This window comes from Marmota flaviventris, chromosome 13, assembly GCF_047511675.1.
Source record: "Marmota flaviventris isolate mMarFla1 chromosome 13, mMarFla1.hap1, whole genome shotgun sequence".
In the NCBI taxonomy this organism is placed as follows: Eukaryota; Metazoa; Chordata; class Mammalia; order Rodentia; family Sciuridae; genus Marmota; species Marmota flaviventris.
The window spans coordinates 68,919,388-68,938,943 of NC_092510.1; the positions used below are offsets into that span (position 1 = coordinate 68,919,388).

Consider the following 19,556-nt stretch of genomic DNA (forward strand, 5'->3'; position numbering starts at 1 on the left):
TAAGACTTAAAAAATTGATTCTCATACATCAGAAAATTTTATGTATTTTATGTATATGCTTGACCATTTCCTCTCAAGATTTGAAAGAGAGATATATGTTCCAATAAAAGGTAGAATAAATACAAAAGTGCAATGAAAAGAAATCTCAGGAATCGCAATGCAGCAAGTCTGAAAAGTAATCATTCCAAATAAAAACAAGTAGTCAGGTGGCTCTAAGAAAAATGATCGAACTAAAAAACAGTATGTCTGTGATCATGGAAGTAATTAGTAAAATTTAAGCAAATGGCCCATGTTATAAAAAAGATAAAAGGCAATCAGAGTTCAGCAAAATAAAGGAAATCAATTCCATCTGATCTTGTATTCTAGAGCATTCTTTGAGTGGAATAGGTAGTAAGAAGATTACATTTCCTTCTCCATGGGCCAAATATGCTCTTCGTTCTGCAATGAGTAAAATTACTAATAACCCTGACACAATGAAGAATGTTTACTGATTTTCAATAATTAAAATCAACCTAGAACAAGGCATGAAGGATTACTGTTGTACTTCCTGAATTGTACTTTGATAAATAACTCTATAAAGACTTCTATTGTGACAAAAACCAGCCTAAATATAAAAATCATGAAACAAAGATCTAAAGACAGAAGATAAGGCATCACTGAGATCCTTGCAAGAAGTTAATCCAAAGCTATATACTTAATAATAGGAAAAGTCATCCCACTGGCATAGAGTCAGCAAGGAAACACACCTGGCTCTATCTGGATTAAGTGAAGGATGGATTTCTCTCTCAAGAACTTAAACCCAGGTTCATATCTCACATTAGAGTTGGAGTCTAAATTTCCCTATACATGCTGTGAATCTCTAAGCTTAGAAATTAAAATAAAAACTCATCTATAACCATGCTACTACAACTCTTGATAGAAGTAAACACAATGTTGAATATGGAGGGGATAAAAGATAACAGTTATTTTTTTTTCTTGTGGGGGGTTAACTAGGGGTTTGAGCTGGGGCGGGTGGTTTACTGGGGACTGAACTCAGGGGCACTCAACCACTGAGCCACATCACCAGCCCTATTTTGTATTTTTTTATAGACAGGGCCTTGCTGAGCCACTTAGCGCCTTGCCGTTGCTGAGGCTGGCTTTGAAGTCAAGATCCTCCTGCCTTAGCCTCCCAAGCCACTGGGGATTACAGATGTGTGCCATGGTGCCCAGCAAAATAACAGTTCTTAAGACTTCTGCATATCTTGGAAACATCGGATTCTGGCCTCAGTCCCCAGTCTCTATATCATAAGGTTTGGGATTGACAACCACAAACTGGTGCTTCTAATATGATCCAAGGTGATGCCTGATGCTGCTTGTGTGAGACCAAACTTTGAGAACTACTAAACTAAGAGAGATAAGGGACTCTCTTAAGAAAAAGCCTAAAAGGATAAATTGCTATAAAAGATGCTTTGAATTCTCAGGGGGAGAAATTCTTTTCTCTCATTGATTCTATGCCATGGACTGACTTTTCAAAATACCAGATGATAACAACTTAAAATTCATATGAAAGAAAAAAAAATCATATGATACAGATTCAAATCAGGTACAAGTACTGTCCCTATTTGGTACTGAAACTGTAGAGAAATTATAATACAGAACACTGGTATGAACTAAGGATCAAGAGAGGTGAGAAAGAAGATGTGTAGGATTATACTTAGCATTAAGTGTCTGATAAAATGATTATAAAATTATACCTCTATTAATATCAAACCATTTTACAACCAATCATTATTAGAAGTGAAAACAACCCTGGAGGCAAGTGTTAAAAATGCATTCCACTGGAGTTAGAGAATATTATGCTAAGAAAAGTTATCCAACCCAAAAAACTAAAAGTCAAATGTTTTCTCTGATTAGTGGATGCTGATCTATGATGGGGGTGGGGGACATGGGAAGAATGGAGGAACTTTGAATTGGGCAAAGGAAGGGTGGTGGAGAGGTGTTATGGAAGTAGAAAAGATGGTGGAATGAGATGGACATCATTACCCTACTTGCATGAATGGTGCATCTCTACACCGTGTACAATCAGGACATAGAAATGTTGTGCTCCATATGTGTATGATGAATTGAAATACATTTTGCTGTCACAACTAGTTAAAAAAACAAACAAACATTTGCTTCCCACTGGGGCTGATCCTGCTCTCTATTCCAGCATCACCTGTGGTCCCAGTTCCTTGTTGGAAATAAGCATCATGTCAACCTTCATTACAGATTCTGGGGCCTTCTGCGATTCTCCCAGGACTGGCTGGGTGACCTCTCTGGAGCAATGTCTTCCTGGAAGAGCTCTCACTGGCACACATACAGTAGGACTTGTCCTCAGTGCCATGAAGACAGTTCTTAAGAAGAGGATATAAGAATGTGGCAATGCTCATGATTGGTGACCCAAGACTGCTTGATAACTGCAGTGACTGTGGGTCTCAAAAACGTCACTGTAATCCCTTGCACTGGCTCCAGACACTGCTGTGGAAATGACACTGCTGAATATTGCCGTCTCGCTTCATGATCTCTTTAAATTTGGTTTCACTCACTGTAGAGGGCAAAGGGCCCGAATGTTGTCTGCCATGATGGTTTTAGGGTGTTGAGTTCTCCGTGTAACGTATCTGGTGGAGGCTCCACTGTAGAATTTGGTGGGGGAGAAGCAGCCTGGATTTAGGTTAAGGGCAGGTGGGATAGCCTCAGGGGGAGGTACAGAGGAGGTAACTGAGGAGAGGAGGGGATGAGATGTTGATCGTAGATGGAGGGAGGAGGAGGGGGAGGAGGGGAGGAGAGGAGGGGGAGGAGGAGGGGGGAAGAGGAGGGGGAGGGGGAGGAGGAGGGGGAGGAGGAAGAGGAGGGGGAGGAGGAAGAGGAGGGGGAGGAGGAAGAGGAGGGGGAAGAGGAGGGGGGAGGGAGGAGGAGGGGGGAAGAGGGGGGGAGGGAGGAGGAGGGGAGGGGAGGGGGAGGAGGAGGGGAGGGGGAGGAGGAGGGGAGGGGGAGGAGGAGGGGAGGGGGAGGGGAGGGGGAGGAGGAGGGGAGGGGGAGGGGGGGGAGGGGGAGGGGAGGGGGAGGGGGAGGGGGAGGAGGAGGAGCTGCCCCAAAGCTTGGAGTGGTAGTAGGGATGGGATTAGAGGTGAGAGTAGACCCACCAGGGGAAGGGCTGAAGGAAGGTGAATGAAGTAGTGCTGTATACTGTGGGACTTAGCCACCTAAGCAGATGAGGGTACAAGGTTCTCAGGGCATGTGGCCCATCCATCAGCTTCTACAATTTCTAGAATATCCAATTGGGTCCCTTGAGGTATTTCCACTCTTAGAATTCTGACACACTCAAGTTTCTGACAACTGTGACAGTTGACCAGCCCCATATTCACTCCCCCCACCCCAGACCCCACTTACAAACTTTTCTGGGCAGGAATTCTACCTCAGCATGCCATAGCTAAGAGCTATGTGTGTGGACTTTGTTGACATCATAGCCTAGTGAATAGGAATATCTGGTGTCTGGGGAACTAACTTCCAGTGGACATTTCCTCTGTCTAAGACTGCCCAGAGACACTGTGAATTCCTATTACGCTCTGCCATGTCCCACACAGCACAGGAGATGGGTGTGACCTGCCAAGATGCCAATCAACCTGCTGACTGCAAGACTTCACTGAAGCAAGACTCTGCCCTTGAAACCTTATCCCTGACTTTGATGCACCCCCCTTAAATAAACCACTGGAGCCATCTTCATTTGTCTAGCTCCAGCAACTCTGCGGACTACATGATAAAGAAAAATATTTTATACCTTAGGTGAAAACTCTCAAGGAGTCTTGGAAATAAAGGAGATGCTATGCCACAAACACTCTCACCAAAATGGAAAAGGGTTCCAAGTTCTAACTAAACCAGTGACTAATATGTGCCTCTGATTTTAGCAATCATTACTAAGTCCCACGATTTCCTTCTCAAAGGAGCAATAGTGTGTGTGTGTGTGTGTGTATTCAATGTCCTCTAGTAACCTAGCCCTCTATTTGTTAATCATTTAGTAGGGCTACCTTTCACCTTAGACTTACAAATAAGCACAATCTAAGAGTTCCCAATTTTCCTTTGAACTACCAGATTTTCTCAAGCCTTAACTATCTTTAACAAAACATGAAGTTTCTCATTCTATGACAAAGCAGGGAGGGGACAAAATTTAACTGCATATGGCCCAGGAAGAATAAACTCTCAGAGATTTTTATTCATTTTAAATAATAAATGTGAAAACACTTAGAAAACTTAATACTTGATATAATCAATTTGCTAATCAAGAATAACAGATTCCTTTTTGTTTTGCAATGGCAGGATGCAAGCAGAAAAAAGTATGAAATTTTGTTTGGATCACACAACGTAGTTTACAAAATTATATTTATCTATCTATATATATATCACATTTAAATTTCCATAGCTGTAGTCTTCATTTTAAGGTATATTCAGATACATATAAAATGTTTCTCTGAAAGACAACTTGGTAAATATATAGCCCTTCAACCATACAATGTACATAGTCCTGTTTCACAGGACTTATTTTTTGATATACAGCTCTGATACTCCTGAATTCAAAAATTTTACTATAAAATTCAATCTCTCAACTAAATAACCAATATATCCTCCCAGAATGACATGGTCCAAGTTTGTGTTTTTTCATAAAAGCTCAAAGAAATTAAGTTTTATGTGCAGTAGTGCTTAAAAAGAGACGCTGGTGGCACACTAGTGATAAAACATATTGCAATTCCATCAGAATGTAAAGGACCCAACGTTGTGTGAAAATACTATGACATTATCATTGGCTATACACCAGAACCCATAAGAGATTTTATTTTATATATATATATATATATATATATATATAAAAAGTAAAACTTTCTAAGGAGGTCTGCATGGCTAGATTTTGATCAGCACAATTAGTGAGTGATGTTATGTCCTAGATTTTCCCCAAATTTTAATCACACAAAACACCATTGGTTCACAAAAACTCATTTAATTTGATGCTACAATTTGTGTTGTTTTCAATCACTATATTTTTAGAGCTCCACTGTATTTTAGTTCCACAGTACTAGATTCTAATCAGCAAATATCTGTAACTATAATATTTAAGCTATAAACATAGTTTTGTTTTGCAATGGAAGGATGAAAGCAGGAGAAAGTATGAAATTTTGTTTGGATCACACAAGGTAGTTTACAAAATTATATCTATACATCACATTTAATTTCTCAATAGCTGTAGTTTAAAGCTTAAACAGTTAAATAAAACAAAACAGGCTGAGGATGAAGCTCAGTGATAAAGTGTCCCTAGGTTCAATCTCTGGTACCATTAAAAAAAGAGAGAGAACATTAAGGATCTAGGGGAAGATCAATACCTTTTTTTCTCCCCTATGTCTGCCCTACTTCCGATCCATATATCCAACCCCATGCTTGGGGGGTGGGGTAGGGAGAACAACCAATAATTTCTTTACCTCTAGAGGAGGTTATAGGGCTTCCTCTCTGAAAAAAAGAGAAGTCTTATCTAAAATAAGGAAGTAGAGAAGGTGCTTTAAGAAAAAAACTGAAAGGATAGGTAAATATATTTAAAATTTAGTACTCCAAAGGGAAGGAAAGTAGAATGAGTTGGAAGGGAAGGTACTTGCAGGGGAAAAGCTAAGGAAAAGAAAGCATAACACATTAAGGGAATAACTTTGTAAGGAAAGGAGATGACTAGGTAGGTTTTCCTTTTTATGGTGACCAAGTTTCTTAGGATGAAAAGCATAGCTGGAACTGACAAATTACACTCAACTTTGGTATCAAATTAGCTGAATTATCAGTAGTTCAAAAGATTGTACGAAAGATCTATAAAGTTTTATGCAGCTCAGTGGAAGAGTATATGTCTACATGTATGAGGCTTTGTATTCAATCACCAGATCCCAAACCAAAAAATAACAAAACACCCTAAATATAGATAGGCTCTAACATTACACTTCCATTTTTAAAACATGAGCTTAAATCTATTGCATTTGGCAGCTAGCTATCTCTAAGTTTAAGGTTAATGTTGAGTGAGTACCTGGAGACTTAAAGGGAATATGGAGAATATAAAATAACTGTTATTGGTAGCAGTAGTAAGGGTATTAAGTCAATTTCTTTCTTAGCCATCCATCATCTACTAAATATCAAGCTACTGCAGACTGATGCTGTAATCAAAATCAGTCAATATGCCATTCAATTCAATATAGATAATTCTCTTAATATATACTGCACAGTTTGTAGAAATACCTTTTGATATCTAAAGTAGTATAACAAAGTGGACAAGATATAGCTAAAGCTGAATTTGAGTCCCTGCTCTGTCAATAACTGAATTTAAGCAGATGTCTCAGTAAATTATTTTGTTTTGTTTTTATGGTACTGGGGATTTAACCCAGGGGCACTTTACCACTGAACCATATGCCCAGTCTTTTTTATTTTGAGATGGGTCTCACTAAGTTGCTGAGGCTGGCCTTGACCTTGCACCCTCCTGTCTCCCAAGTCACTAGGATCATAGACACACTTCACAGCACCCAGCTTCAGGAAGCTTTTTAAACTTTATTTGCTCATCTAACATTAGAAGACTAGTTTGAGAGTCAAACAAAAGACTTAATACTTGCAGAGAACCTGTCACAAATTTTAACAAAGAATATCAGACTCAGACTGAAGAACCCTGGATCACATAGCTTCACAGTTTCATGTTTCCAACTTCTCGTATGTCCAACTAATGTGTCATAAGCATATCCTTTTCAAATCAGTTCCAGGCTTCAACCTGTTTCTCCACACAAATAGAAATGAGCTGCCTTTCTCTAAGTCCCAGTGTTGGTTATCAAATACTTTACTACCTCAGGTTTGCAGGTGTACATATATATGCCTTAGCCCACAAGCCTACCATCTAGAAGCAATTATATAATTTGGTTTCTTTCTGGTAAAATTGCAAGACTGACTTCCATTACTGAAATGTGACTGTCTAGGAGGATGGTGTGAAAGTTTAGTAGCCAGTGGTTTGTGTTTTAGCAGATCTCAGTAATTTCACTAACAACCTAAAAAGATGATTTTATTCTTTTTACAACTTCTTAACTTTCCTGTTTTCATCTTATTTTTTAGCAGCACTGGGGATTGAACCTGGGGTGCTCTACCGCTGAGCTACAACCTAAGTCCTTTTAATTTCATTGTGAGACAAGGTACTGCTACATTGCCTAGGCTTGCCTCAAATTTGCAATCTTTCTGCCTCAGCTTTCTTTGTCTGAGATTATAGGCACATACCACTGTGCCCAGCCTTCACCTTGTATTTTTTTAAATTTTAAATTGTAATTAACATATAGGAACTAAAAGACACAGAAGCCAAACAGCCATGCTTTCTCTCAGAAATATGTATTACTAGAAACTCAGGGCAGTAAGCAAATGAATAAATGATGACTTATAAAAATAGTTTATATGCTTTCATGTTTTCATTTCCTACACACTTTCACACATTTTTTATCTTCTACTTTCCTAACAAAACTTGGCTTATTAGAACAAGTGATTAAGACTAAGATTGAAAAACCAGACTGGTAAATCGTTAAAAAATGTAAAAATATTTCAAGAGAAGCCAAACATTTTTCAGAAAACAATGGCTGAAAGTTATGTTGAAGAAGTGCTCTAAGAAGAATATTTATTCCCACGTACAACAGAAAATAAGAAGATGATAATAAGAAATGTTTTAAGCCTTCCTAGAAACAACCAAGAATGTATCTGTGACTTTCAGCCCTGTGTAGGGAAAGGGTAAATATATAAGAACCTGGAAGAAAGCTTTGAAGTGAGCATCCTCTTGAACGGTAGTGTTCTGATCACTTGGGAGGAGAGGGAACAGGCTCTGAAGTCTCACCCTTTCACAAATCACCTTGTTAGGATGGCCAGGTAGAGGTGCTGAATTGGCCCCGGGAGATATCTGGGAAAAAGAGGGAGAAGAAAAGGATAGTTCATGGCTAGCTGCACCAACATGGAGAATCAAGCCTATGAAGGACAGTGGATTTTCTAGTATTTGATGATTCTGTTAGCAGAGACAGGAAAAATTTTTAAAATTTTTAAACATCAAAACATAAGGATGGCAAAGGTTGCCTCTGTCAATGGATCTCTTTATAAAAATTTTGAGGCAAAAGAGCCATGGCTCAAGAACACCAAATCCTTCTTGTTTCCTAAATACCTATGGGTACACCATTTCTATTGATGTTAATTCTGAAATCCTAAAGGTTAGATTTCATGTTAAGAAAACTTGAGGTAGTATTACATATCTTAAGTATAGAATGCCTAGACTAACAATGTGTGTGCCTAGACTAACAATTTTTTCCCCTCATTCTACTTTTAGATAACCTTCCAAATGATCACGCATAGGATTCTTGACAATATTTGTGGTAAAACTTCTATAGCTATCTTACATATGACTGTATACCATATGATATATAGCAACCTTGTTTAACTGGTAATCTTTGCTCTCTCAACATAAGCCTAGAGATTTTCTTAAGGAATAAAGGATAAGATCATAAGCCCCAAAGTAAATAAACTTCTTTTTAAATGCTTGTGGTGGTACACACCTGTAATCCCAGCTACTTGGGAGGCTGAGGCAGTAGGTGTGCAAGTTTGAGGTCAGACCAGGCAAGTTAGTGAGACTCTATCAAAATAAATGAATGAATAAATAAAAATAAAAAAACTAGAGGTTAACTCTGGTAAAGTTCCCTGGGTTCAATCTCCTCATATTTAAATATGTTTATAGTACCTTAAAAATCATGTACACTGCTAGGCATAGTGGTGCATGCTTGTAATCCCAGTGGCTTGGGAGGCTGAGGCAGGACGATTGCGAGTTCAAAGCCAGCCTCAGCAAAAGCAAGGTGCTAAGCAACTCAGTGAGACCCTGTCTCTAAATAAAACAAACAAACAAAACAAAAACAAAACAAAAAAAAAACCAGGGCTGGGGATGTGGCTCAGTAGTTGAGTGGCTCTGAGTTCAATCCCCAGTACCAAAAAAATAAAAATAAAAAATCATGCACACAACCTGTTCTACTCTACCGTGAGGGTGAAATTCTCCTTGGTGGTTGAGGTTTATATATTTGTTTCCACACTAAATATCACATAGTTTAACACTGTCTTGTGTTTTAGAGTTTCATTGCCTCATTTATTCATATTTATTGAAGTGTCTATTTGACAGGCACTAGACCAGAAAGAAAGGCATGATTTCCTACCACTGAGAAGTATGTTACAAAAGGGCTGGGGATACAGCTCAGTGGTAGAGCACTTGTCCAGTATGAACAAGGCCCTGGATTTAATCCCTTGTACTGCAAAATAAAAAGAAAACAAAAGTAAATCACTATATAGTGTAAGTACCTTAATAGTACATGTTATAAACTAGGACAATTGGCAAAAGACCATAGTATAGTCAGGAAATTGCAAAATGTTCAGTATGGCTAGAGAATAAGGAAGAAGTTGGAGAAGGAAAGCAGTGGAATGTTCATTATATTAATACCCTTGCTGTAATAACTTTCCTTAGTTCTTTTATAACCTTTTTTCTTGCTTGCCATGAGTCTGGTAAACATAACCATGTCCACTAATAAGAGTAAAAATACTTTAAAATACCCTCCTAGGAATAAAAGCAAATCACAAGGGCAAGTATTTTAGAATTTATTAATTTGCGACACAAAATTTTTGGACATGAGCTTAAGTTTACCTCTGTAACACTATAAAGTATATATCACTCAATCAAGGAATATTTTCTGATTCCCTCCCACGAGCTAAGTGTTCTAAGAAAGGTATAAAGATAAAACATGAATCCTACCCTTCAGTAAGCTTTATTCTAATTAACAGATGCAAGCAGTCAACTATAGTATAATATTTAAATGAGGCAAATATAGAACACAGGTAAGAAGCCCCAGCTGATCTGAGGGTAAGAGTAGTAAGAAAAGATTTCCTAGAAAGAGGTGGTATTTTCAAAATTCCTGGCTCCTCACTCAATCTAAGGAATGTTTTTATCATCTCAAAGCAATTTTCTCTCAAAATGTTTCTCTGTAATCCTCTAATGCTTTTAATTTGTATGGTAAATAACTTTTGTAGTGTGCTTAAATAAGGTTATTTGCCTTCAACAATCAAGTCAAAGAGTCTTACAAAATGCTAGTGCCAATAGTTGTTTGGGAAAACAAATCAGGGGTCAGGTTTTCTCTCTTCCATTCTTTGCTCCTCTAAAAATTTAAGATTTTGGTCACATATAAACAAAAAATACATAACAACAACAATAAAACAAACTAGGCCCCTGTGGCCTTAATATTTTCAAGCATATTCTATCCTACTCAAAACAGCCTCCTTTGGTCAGAAGCTCCAACTGTCTACAAAAAGGGAGGACTAAAATACGGTGGAAGAAAGCTACATTCAAATCATGTAGTTAAAATAAGTATAGGAGGGCTGGGGATGTGGCTCAAGCGGTAGCGCGCTTGCCTGGCATGCGTGCGGCCCGGGTTCGATCCTCAGCACCACATACAAAGATGTTGTGTCAGCCGAAAACTAAAAAATAAACATTAAAAAAAATTCTCTCTCTCACTCTCTCTTTAAAAAAAAAAAAAAAACATGAACAGACATTATGCAACTTGTTTTTTAAAAAAAAAAAAAAAGTATAGGACAAAACCATAGATAAGCTTGATCAAGCCCCCCACCTCCACCAGATAAAATGATATACAAAACATTTTGGGTATATATATGTTAGGCAAAAGGTGCCCCCCAAAGATTTCCACTTCAGGTACAACCCTTCGATCTTATATATGGACAAGACTGTAAATAAGACAGATTTCATATGCTAATGTCAGTCAATTTTAAGTTGATCAAGAGGGAGATATCCTGGGTGGGCCCAACTTCATCAAAGAAAGTTCTTGAAGAAAAGGAACTGAGCCATTCTTGAACCTGAAGAGGGTCTTTACTAACCCTTCAAACCAAGCTACTACACTGTGCAAAGGGATACAAAGGAGGCAATATGGTAGGGACCTGACAGGAGTGTCTAGGAGCTGGAACACTTACTAGAGCAGGGGGTCCAGCAGACAACTCATACCAAGACTCCTGATATATGGAAATTGTAACATTATAGATTTTGTGTTTTATAACAGATTTGTGGTAATCTGTAATAAACCACATAAAATTAACGTATATATAAAACTAGGATAAAATTTTTTGCTCCAAACTCAAGGGAAGGAAGTTTCTCCAGAATTTAATTATGAAAGAATAAAGGTATTTTAAATTTAAGCATACAGGAGTTTTTAAAACTTCAATTTGGCTGGCGAGTTGTGGCATGCCTGTAACCCCAACAACTTGGGAGGTAGAGGCAAGTTCAAGACCATCCTGAGTAACTCAGTGAGACCTTATCTAAAAATAAAAAGGGCTGAGATGTGGCTCAGTGGTAGAGAACTTCTAGGTTCCATCCCCAGTGCCAGAAAAACAAATCAAATCTCAATCTGGTAATAGCTAACTTCACACCAGGAACTGAACCGGGCTAATATTTATGCACTATATATTAGGTTTAATCAACTTGCTTAAAGCCACATACCTCAAAAATAGCAAAATTATATAATCTGAACCCAAGTCCATCATACACTAAGGTTCATACTCAATGTACTAAACTATCTTTTAGTTTAATCTTTAAAAGAAACATTCTTCTTTATAATTTTCTTTGGTTAGTAACAATTATTCCACAAGAGCTACTTAAAAATAATAAGTATGTTTCCTTATAAATTGTTTTAGATAAGTTTTCACTAATTCTTCCTCAGTTAAACTTGTAAGGTTAAGATGGGTGCAGTGGCACACACCTGTAATCCTAGCATCTTGGGAGGCTGAGGCAGGAAGACCTCAAATTCAAAGCCAGCTTCAGCAAAAAGTGAGGTGCTAATCAACTCAGTGAGACCCTTTCTCTAAATAAAATACAAAACAGGACTGGGATGTGGCTCAGTGGTCAAGTGCCTCTGAATTAAATCCTTGGCACCCCCCCCCCCGCCAAATACATACATACAAACATACATAATGTTAAAGTATACCTGAAAATTGATATGAGTATTTTTTTCTAGCCTGGAAACTATTGAGCATTACAAAGATTTGGTTAACTTCAACCTATTCTTAGGGAATATGGAGAACATGGAGAATATAAAATAACTGTTCAACCTATTCTCAGGATGCAACCTGTACTTGCAAAAGCACAGCCATGGAAATATCCCTGAGACAGGATTACGTCTAACTCCTAGAGTTTCTTGGTTTTGATGTTTACTTACATATAACCGTATGAGTAATTACCCCAACATAATGGGGGGGGGGGGAACCTCACAGTTTCACAAGACTGTTTACAAAAACCAGTTTAACTTTTTAAGCCCCAATACTTGTTATTTTCAGAACAACTTTTAATGTTGCCTTTCTGTTTTGGTAGTCATATATAATCAACAATTTAATTTAATCTTTTTCTTGGAGAGTTTGATAATTATTATCAGTTAATGTGCTAAAAATTACAGAATTTAGGAGACATTGTCCAGAACTTATTCCTTCTAAAACTGCTTCTGATAACAGCTTTCTTCTTCATTCATTTACATTTTCCCAAAAAAGGTGAGGCACAGGATTTGTAAGTACATGACCCCTAGAGGACAGCACTAAAATAATGCACTTTCTACAGAACAAAGTGCTCAAAGGCTTAAATAAACTGCCTTCTCCAAACTGGCCATAATACTCCACAGAAGAAAAAAAAAATTGTTCACTGTTACTAGCAGCATATGGGCTGGTCAAAAGGACTCAATCAAAACCGAATACAAAAAAGAAAAAACATCAGATGAAAAGGAGTCAAGGGCTTAGTGTTGCCTCTAGCCAGTCCTTAATCCTCTAGGTCCAAGTCTTGGCATCTACACAATGAAGTCAAATCCAACTTGTCTTAAGATTCCAAATATTCTCATGTTTCCATGAGAGCAAATGTTAAACTCTTGGGAAGCAATTTGGCAGATTTTATGAACAATTTGAAAAGCATACCTAAAATCTGCATCTGCAATCTTTAATCTGATAAATTCTGTTATGCTCCAAAATAAGGAAAAAGCAACATGAACAAATGTATTCATCATCATAACACAATACCACCAACAATTTAAAAGTAAGCTTAATGTTTTTTGTTTGTTTTGGTACTGGGGATTAAACCCAGGGGCACTTAGCCACTGAGCCACATCCCCAGCTCTTCTCAATTTTTACTTTGAGACAGGATCTTGCCTGCTAAATTGCTCAGGTTCTTCCTAAATTGCTGAGGCTGGCTTTGAACTTGTGATCCCCATCTCAGCTCCCCAGCCACTGGGATTACAGGCATACACCAATGTACCCCAAAAGCTTAATGTTCAGTAAGCATTTGCTAAGAAAAATTATAGTGCACCAGTTTGGTGAACTATTACATAGCCATTAAAAATAGCAATAAAAATGCATATGCTATTAAGTAAGAGAGGAACAAAATCATGTAAATGTTATGATTAAGATTGGGGTTAAGGAGCTGGAGTTGTGGCTCAGCAACAGAGGCTTGCCTGGCATGTGTGAATCACTAGGCTCGATCCTCAGTGCTACATAAAAAATTTTTTCACAAATATATACATAAATAAATATATTTTTTTAAAAATTGGGGTTAAGTTCCTGGAATCTCATAAATTTTAGATAAAAATTTAGAAGATTATGAAGAAAAACCAAGAATTCACTCTAAAGGGTAGGGATGTGGGTGTGATGAGCACTTGCCTAGCATGTAGGAGACACTGAGTTAGATTCTCAGCACTGCATATAAATAAATGAATAAATTAAAGGTACATAAATATCTTAATAAAAACTAAAAAAGCACACCAAATCTCCATGTCATATTCAGCATGTCACTTTCACCTAAAAGAGTATATTAAAGCAGGAACTCAACTACTGAAAGAGTAATCTTCCAAAGTAACCAAATAATAGCATAGCCTGCCTTTTTTTTTTTTTTTAAATGTTTTTTAATGAATCTGGTTAGAATAAGACAAGCAGAAAGTTTTGATCAGGACAGGGGAAAAGCTCACCTGCAGATCACCACTTAAGTCAGTGATTGTGCTGGGGAAAGTGAGTGCCTAGGATGCACCGCAAAACAAAAAATAACAAAAGCCAGTTGTTGTCCACAAGTCCACCTCATCAAATTGAGACAGGATAAATCACTGAGATATTTATTGGTACTGTGCCTGTTGCTGGGATATTCCCCCCTACCGTTCTGAGAAAGTATTTAGACCTCACTGTTGCTTTGAGTACAGTTGTATCACTAGGCCTAAAGCAAAAGTTTCTTTAGCTTTTACTTTTTGGAAGCATAATTTTCCAAGAGGATTTTGCTAGTGGAGCAGGGGAAAGGACGTTGGAGCCAGGAATGTGTGCCTCCTCAAGCCATGCAAAAGATTGGTTTGGATGGGTACAGGAATTTTGAGGGGATGATAAAAATATTCTAAAATTGGACTGTGTTGATGGCTGCACAACTCTGTAAAAATTTAACCGAAGTCAATGAATTAAGTGGGGCACTGGCTCAGACAGGAGAATCCCAAGTTCAAAGCCAACCTCAGCAACCAAGGGAGGTCCTAAGCAACTTGGCAAGACCCCATCTCAAAATAAAAAATAAAAGGGGGGGGGGGGGGGGCTGGAGTTGTGGCTCAGTGGTAGCGCGCTCGCCTAGCATGCGTGAGGCACTGGGTTCGATCCTCAGCACCACATAAAAACAAAATAACCTGTCTGCCTAAAACTAAAGATACATAAATAAATAAATGTTTAAAAAAAATAAATAAAAAGGGCTGGGACTATAGCTTGGTGATAAAGCACCCTGGATTCAATTCCCAGTAGCCCAACTCCTATCAATCAATTGATTACCAAGTGGATTTTATGGTCTATAATTTTACCACTCAATAAAGCTGCTTTTAAAAAGACTGATCAAATTTATGGATATTTATGATTTTTTAAAAAAAGAAAGAAAAAAAAAAGAACCAAGACTCTAATTCTGAAAAGCTGAAGTCCAAAGATCAAGGACAGCTTCAGCAGCTTTGTGAGTGGATGTCTCAAAATAAAAAGCAAAAAGGTCTAGGAATGTGGCTCAGTTATCTTTCCTACAAACACACATAAATACCAACGGCACACAATTGAGATGATAAAAGAAATAAAATCATTCTATTACTTTTATTCAACTGTCAAAAGTTCTCTGAAAATTATTTTTGAAAAGCTAATAGGCTAGGGGGAAAACCATTAAAAAAAAAAAAAAAACTGTACTATCTACCTCAGGGATGATCATTACTCACTACTGCCCAATACTGGCAATTCTTTCTAAAAATAAGCTATTATTCCCATTTTTGAGTTAAAGGAAACTAAATGGACCTATGTCTTTCTGAGAGCAAGGCAAAACCAAGATGAATGAAAATAGACATGTACTCCACCTCCTTGCACTTCCTTTCCCTAGTCCAGAGTTCCATAAAATAACGGGAGGGGAGATATTTGCAAGTTTGGAAAACAATGAGACTATATACATGATCCCTCTTCTTGTTTACTCCAAATTTCTTTCTCATTAATTTACTACAGAGTTCAAGCATTTGCTTTATATCCTCTAGATTAACAGTGCCTTCTTAGGTATTTAACATTTCCTATGAATAAACTAGAACAGAACTACATCTTCCAAATGGATGCTTACAATCTGACTGCTCTTAAGCAGAGAAAAAGTGAACTATAGGTTAACTACAATGGAACAGGAATGAAAACTGTTGTCATTTGATATGTGAATTTAGCAGGAAACCAGAAAATCAGTAAAATAACCCAGACACCATGGCACAATAAAAACTGACAGAGAATTATCTTCCCAGCAAGATGAATTACAAAATGGGAGTGCCTAAACCAAACTAGGGGCAGCATGAAACAAAGAGAAATAGATGAAACAAACTAGTAGATAGATAATCTTTTTTTTTTTCCTTTGTACTAGTGATTGAACCCAGGAGTGTTTAACCACTAAGCAACATCCCCAGCCCTTTTTATTTTGAGAGAGTCTTGCTTAAGTTGCTAAGGGCTTCAATAAATGGCCTAGGCTGGCCTTGAACTTTCCATCCTAAGCCTCCAGAGCTACTGGGATTATAGGCATGTGCAACGCTGCCCGGCTAAGACAGATAAACTAGGTCTTTCCATACTGACCAAGCAACTGATCATTTCATCAATTTTTATCTTGATTTCTCTCTATATTTTACATGCAGCCTAAGAAAGAGTAAGAACTGGGTAAAAAACAGTGCTTTTAAAAAGTTTAGGTTTTTGCCCATTTGCTGCTGTTGGCAAAGAGAACACAATAGACCTACATTCTACATTATGATGCTACGAGATTCAATTATGTCAGACTACGTCATTCTGTTTACTTTTCCTCATAAGTCAGAATGTTTTAGCACAGAAAATTCTCAGTATCTACTTGCCGATTTAGGTTAGCTATAAAAGGTATCAGAGGTGGAGGGCCCAAAAGTCCAGTTCTTTCTTATTTTGGAGGACCTGAGGTCCAAGTGGCTAGTCGGTTGCAGAACATATTCAATTATAGTCTTTAAAACCTCCAATTCTCTTAGAAATGAGTCTAAAGAGAATATTATAGGAATTGACTTTAAAGGGACCCTTATAAATGTGTAGATTTATGACTAAGTTTTCAAAGTGTGAAATGCATTATATAAGTTATAAGGCAGGAGGAACTCAGGTAAGGGCTAACTGAAGAAATAATACTCCTAGTTAAAATTCAAGTTATAAATTTTAATATCAAGTGTTCCACCTTTCCATACCCACATATTTAGGTTTCCATTGTTGACTTCTGTGTCAGTTGCATTCCTTCTTTAGATCGTGTTCCTGAACAATTTCGCTTTGGTTTTAATTCTGCCGGTAAAAACCATGAGTGGATTTTGTTTGAAGCCTAAATTAAAAGATCTCCTTGCTATTTAAAGGAACTATGGTAAACATGTTACAACAGTACCTGCAAACAAAGCCATATTGATGTGGCAGGCTTGGAATTGTAAGATAATAAATTAGTATGATGAGCATGTATAAGCGTTGAACACATTTTACTTTTCTGTTAAATCCACGGCTTATGAAGGGAAAAAAAGGCAATTCATAAGATGATAGCAATGATTACATTTAAGTATTCACTTCTATTTATGGTGGAAGAATTAGCATACTCAACTTTTACTTATTAACATCACATATCATTTTTGCAACACAAAGAAAATCTCCCTCCCTTACAAGCAGTACACACCAAAACAAAAACTTTATTCTCTTTAGATCTCAATAACCTGAAAAACTCCAGTTTCAAAAACCAACCTCTCTCATTCTTCAGCCCTGAAAGGAAGAACTTCCATCCCCTGAGAACAAAACGCAGACCGTCCAGAAACCCGAGGGGGCAGAAGGCCGGGAGAAGAGAACCCCTGCGACCGGGTTCTGCGTTCTCCTGGGTGACATCATTACACCTGCGCCTCGGCAAAGAGGGAGGGAGCGAGAGAGCCGGGCCATCTGCCAGGCGGCAGAGGGCCGGCGCTCAAGCTAGCTGAGCTCGCACTCCTCGCCGCCGCTGCGGGAACAAAGAGAGCTGGGGCACTCGGGCCAAACCTCCTCACGGCTACCACCGGCCCGAGGCCCGTCCCGCCCTCGCGCGGGAACCAACGGCCATTGCTGCCAGTACCTGTGAGGGGAGGCTCCGCCCTGCGGGGCTGCTCCCGCGGCTTCTTGCTGGGCCGCCGCCTCCTATTGTGACCGCTCGCCCAGCCAGCGGCCAGCTCGCCAGCTCCGCCGTTCCCGGGCCTCCTCACCCCCGGAACCCGGGCTCTGACTGAGGCGCTGTCACGGCGCTTCCTTCCTCCGGGCACCATCACACGGGCCGCGCCAAGAAACGACGGCTGCACACCGAGAGCTGAGAGCCGTCTAACACCTTGGACGCCCCATTCTCTCCGCCCTGCGCCCCAACCGCCCGGGGCTTCGCCACTGCCGCACCGCTGCACGAGGGGGCCCCGCCCCACCGCACCCAGCCTCGGCCCTCGCGGACCCGGTCTCGCCGCGCGCCGGCGCACTGGCGCACTGTTTTCCGCTGCGTGCGCAGCGACGCCCCTCCCATTTCTGGATGTTGCCCCCGCCCCCGCCCCGCGCGCGCCCTGCCCCCTCTCCGACACAAACCTAGCAAGCCCAGAGCGCGAGACTGCCTGAGCGCTCCGCCCCTTTCCCCCTCAGCCCTACTCGCTGTGCCGAGTCCCCTTTGTTTCCACCCCGCGGGGGCGGGGCAGCGCGCGTCTCAGCGCGCTCAGAACCAGTTCCGGCAACAGAGTCTGACGCGCAGCACCACTGCGCAGCCCCGCCCCAGCCCTTTGCGCGGGTGCTCGGGCAGTGCTGCCCAATTCATTTTCTCCTAGGTATGTTGTTACTGTTGCTCGGTACCTACCACTCCAAAATTCAGCAAACAATAACCTAATCGAATTCTCAAATATGTATTCTGTGGCCCAAGAGAATGGAAGTTTTTACTGATATAGACAAAATTGTCTCGCAAGGGAGCAAGCTGGTTGGACCCCAACTTGGACTAAAGCTTCACAGGCCTGATAGTTATTCAAACCTTGCTGCAGAGTGTGAAAATAAGGATGCGGACTGAAGTAGGCTTGGTTCCCGAAAATGTTCAAGATCCAAGAGAGAAGACTATTCATAAAAGCACAATAAATGATAAAAATTGTTAAATGGTATTGTAGTGGGGAGGGAGGAATTGGGGAGAGCATCACAGAAGACGGGGGCTTTTAAAAGTAGAAGATTCCTACAAGGATGGTGAGGTTTTCTTTTTTGGGGGGGCGGGGGTACTAGGAATTGAACGCAGGGGTACTTGTGAGCCACTTGCCCAGTGGGGTTTTGTATGTTTTAGGATCTCGCTAAATTGTTGAGGCCGGCTTTGAATTTGGCAATCCTCCTTCCTATTAATCTCCCCAGGTGCTGGGATTATAAAGGCAAGCGCCACCACGACCGGAAGATGGTTAACATATTTTAAAGGTGACTAGGTCCAGTCAGCAGAACACCAAAGTTCTAATTCTTTGGGCATTACTTAAACCTGTTTCCTTCCCTCTCTGGACCTCAGCTGCTTCAAAGTAAGAAATGAGGGAATCAAGCTAAACTGATGTTTCAGAACCCTCTAAACCTTGTACATTCTATTTATGAAGGAAATAACCGTGTACATTTGTCTTCCATATCACAATAAAGCACCAGATCTGAAACCAAACAGCAAGTGCAAACTAATTCCAGGGCAAAGGAAAGCTGAAATGAGATAACAGGCCCCTATGAACATATATCCCCCTCATCGGATCCCTACACTCTTTTTAATGTAGAGTTATCTAGCTGACTCTTCCCCCAAATTCTCTGCCAGTCTTTCAAAATAGCCAGCTTGTAGATAACATCCAAAAATTTTTTTTTCACTCGATGGCTCAGTTAAAGTCTCAATCACACCTTTAGGTGCACCCAGTATAATTCATTTCTAAGCGTTGGGTTCCTCAACATTTCCC

At 39.5% G+C, this 19,556-nt stretch overlaps 1 protein-coding gene and 1 pseudogene across 2 annotated transcripts in view; both read right to left on the reverse strand.

Moving 5' to 3' along the window:
- Positions 1 to 19,556, reverse strand: part of Rnf38 (ring finger protein 38) — a 129,254-nt gene that overhangs the window by 40,183 nt on the left and 69,515 nt on the right. Inside the window, exon 3 of one of the 2 annotated variants that reach the window (XM_071600748.1) lies at positions 7,802 to 7,951. The exons of the other annotated variant lie outside the window; for it this stretch is intronic. Coding sequence (XP_071456849.1) covers positions 7,802 to 7,951 — 150 coding nt within the window. The remainder of the gene's footprint in view (positions 1 to 7,801; positions 7,952 to 19,556) is intronic. 2 annotated transcript variants of the gene reach the window in all.
- Positions 2,232 to 2,888, reverse strand: LOC139701569 (cleavage and polyadenylation specificity factor subunit 7 pseudogene; annotated as a pseudogene).